The 1,433-nt window shown below is 38.0% G+C and overlaps 1 protein-coding gene across 1 annotated transcript; it reads left to right on the forward strand.

The window, feature by feature from the left end:
* The first annotated feature begins 470 nt into the window (after positions 1 to 470).
* LOC131656790 (probable calcium-binding protein CML18) lies at positions 471 to 1,086 on the forward strand. The gene has a single exon (XM_058926396.1). The coding sequence runs from the start codon at positions 471 to 473 to the stop codon at positions 921 to 923; it is 453 nt and encodes a 150-aa protein (XP_058782379.1). The 3' UTR covers positions 924 to 1,086.
* The last annotated feature ends 347 nt before the right edge of the window (positions 1,087 to 1,433 follow it).

The following is a 1,433-nucleotide window of genomic DNA, read 5'->3' on the forward strand; positions in this document are numbered from 1 at the left end:
GATGGTCTGTATCTATAAAGTTTAAAGAAAGAACACCCTTCTGAACGTAGTCCCTAATAAAGTGATGTTTAATCTCTATATGTTTAGCTTTTGAATGTAAAATAGGATTTTTAGACAAAAAAATAGCAGAAGTATTATCATAGAATATAGGAATGATACTTTTATATATATCTGATAGTCTTCTAGTTAACTTTTCATCCAGAGCATCTGTGTACTACATCCAGCAGCAGCTACATATTCTGCTTCTATTGTAGAGAGTGCAATAGCTGCTTGCTTCTTGCTGTACCAGGAGATCAGGTTACTTCCCAGAAACTGACAGCTTCCAAAAGTACTTTTCCTTTCAACTCTATCTCCAGCGTAATCAGCATCACAGTATCCTACTAAGTTGTATTCTTTAGATCTTCTGTAGACTAAACCAACATTAGTAGTACCTTTCAGATCTTTCCGTTTCGAAGCCTTTGAAGAGAAAAATGAACAAGAAAAAAAACCAAGTGAACCTGGACGACGAACAAATCGCCGAACTCCGCGAAATTTTCCGATCCTTCGACCGAAACAACGACGGAACCCTAAAGCCAAGCGCTGAGCAACTGGAGGGATTCATCCAGAGAGCAGACACGAACAACAACAGAATGATTGAATTCTCGGAGTTCGTTGCTCTGGTGGCGCCGGAGTTGTTGCGGGCAAAGTCGCCGTACACGGAGGAGCAACTTCGGCAGCTGTTCAGGATGTTTGATCGGGACGGAAATGGATTCATAACGGCGGCGGAATTGGCTTATTCGATGGCGAAATTCGGACATGCGTTGACGGCGGAGGAGTTGACGGGAATGATAAAGGAGGCGGATATGGATGGCGATGGGACCATCAGTTTTCAGGAGTTTGCGCAAGCGATTACTTCGGCTGCTTTTGATAATTCCTGGGCTTAATCTGTGGATTAGTCTCTAATCTTTCCGGTAATAATAGTAATACAATGTGAAACGTTTTATTATTATTGTAACTTTATTTCTATTTACAAATTTTGGGATTCAATCATCATTTTCATCTGTAAGTTTGATTATTATATTGAACTTAGAACAATGGTTTTGAAGATTTTGTGTTTATGCAGGAGAATATTTAATGCAATATGTTGGTTTTTATGGATATTTTTGGAAATATGTTTTGAGCTTTTAAAATTTTGTTTGTAAAAATAATTCAATAAAAAAATACATCAGATGATAAGGAGAATGAAGATGATTTTCTTCCAGATGAAGATGTAGGAGAAACTCCTGCTTGCTATTATGTGATGGGAAAAGGAGTAGTAGAAGATCAAAGGGTTATGTTTGAGAAGCCAGGTCGAGGAATGATGTATCATTTGAAACCTTTATTCATAAGGGCAAAGATAGATGGTGTTCCAATAAATAAAGTGTTTGTTGATGGTGGGGCTGCTGTAAATTTAA

This window comes from Vicia villosa, linkage group LG3, assembly GCF_029867415.1.
Source record: "Vicia villosa cultivar HV-30 ecotype Madison, WI linkage group LG3, Vvil1.0, whole genome shotgun sequence".
Taxonomy (NCBI): domain Eukaryota; kingdom Viridiplantae; phylum Streptophyta; class Magnoliopsida; order Fabales; family Fabaceae; genus Vicia; species Vicia villosa.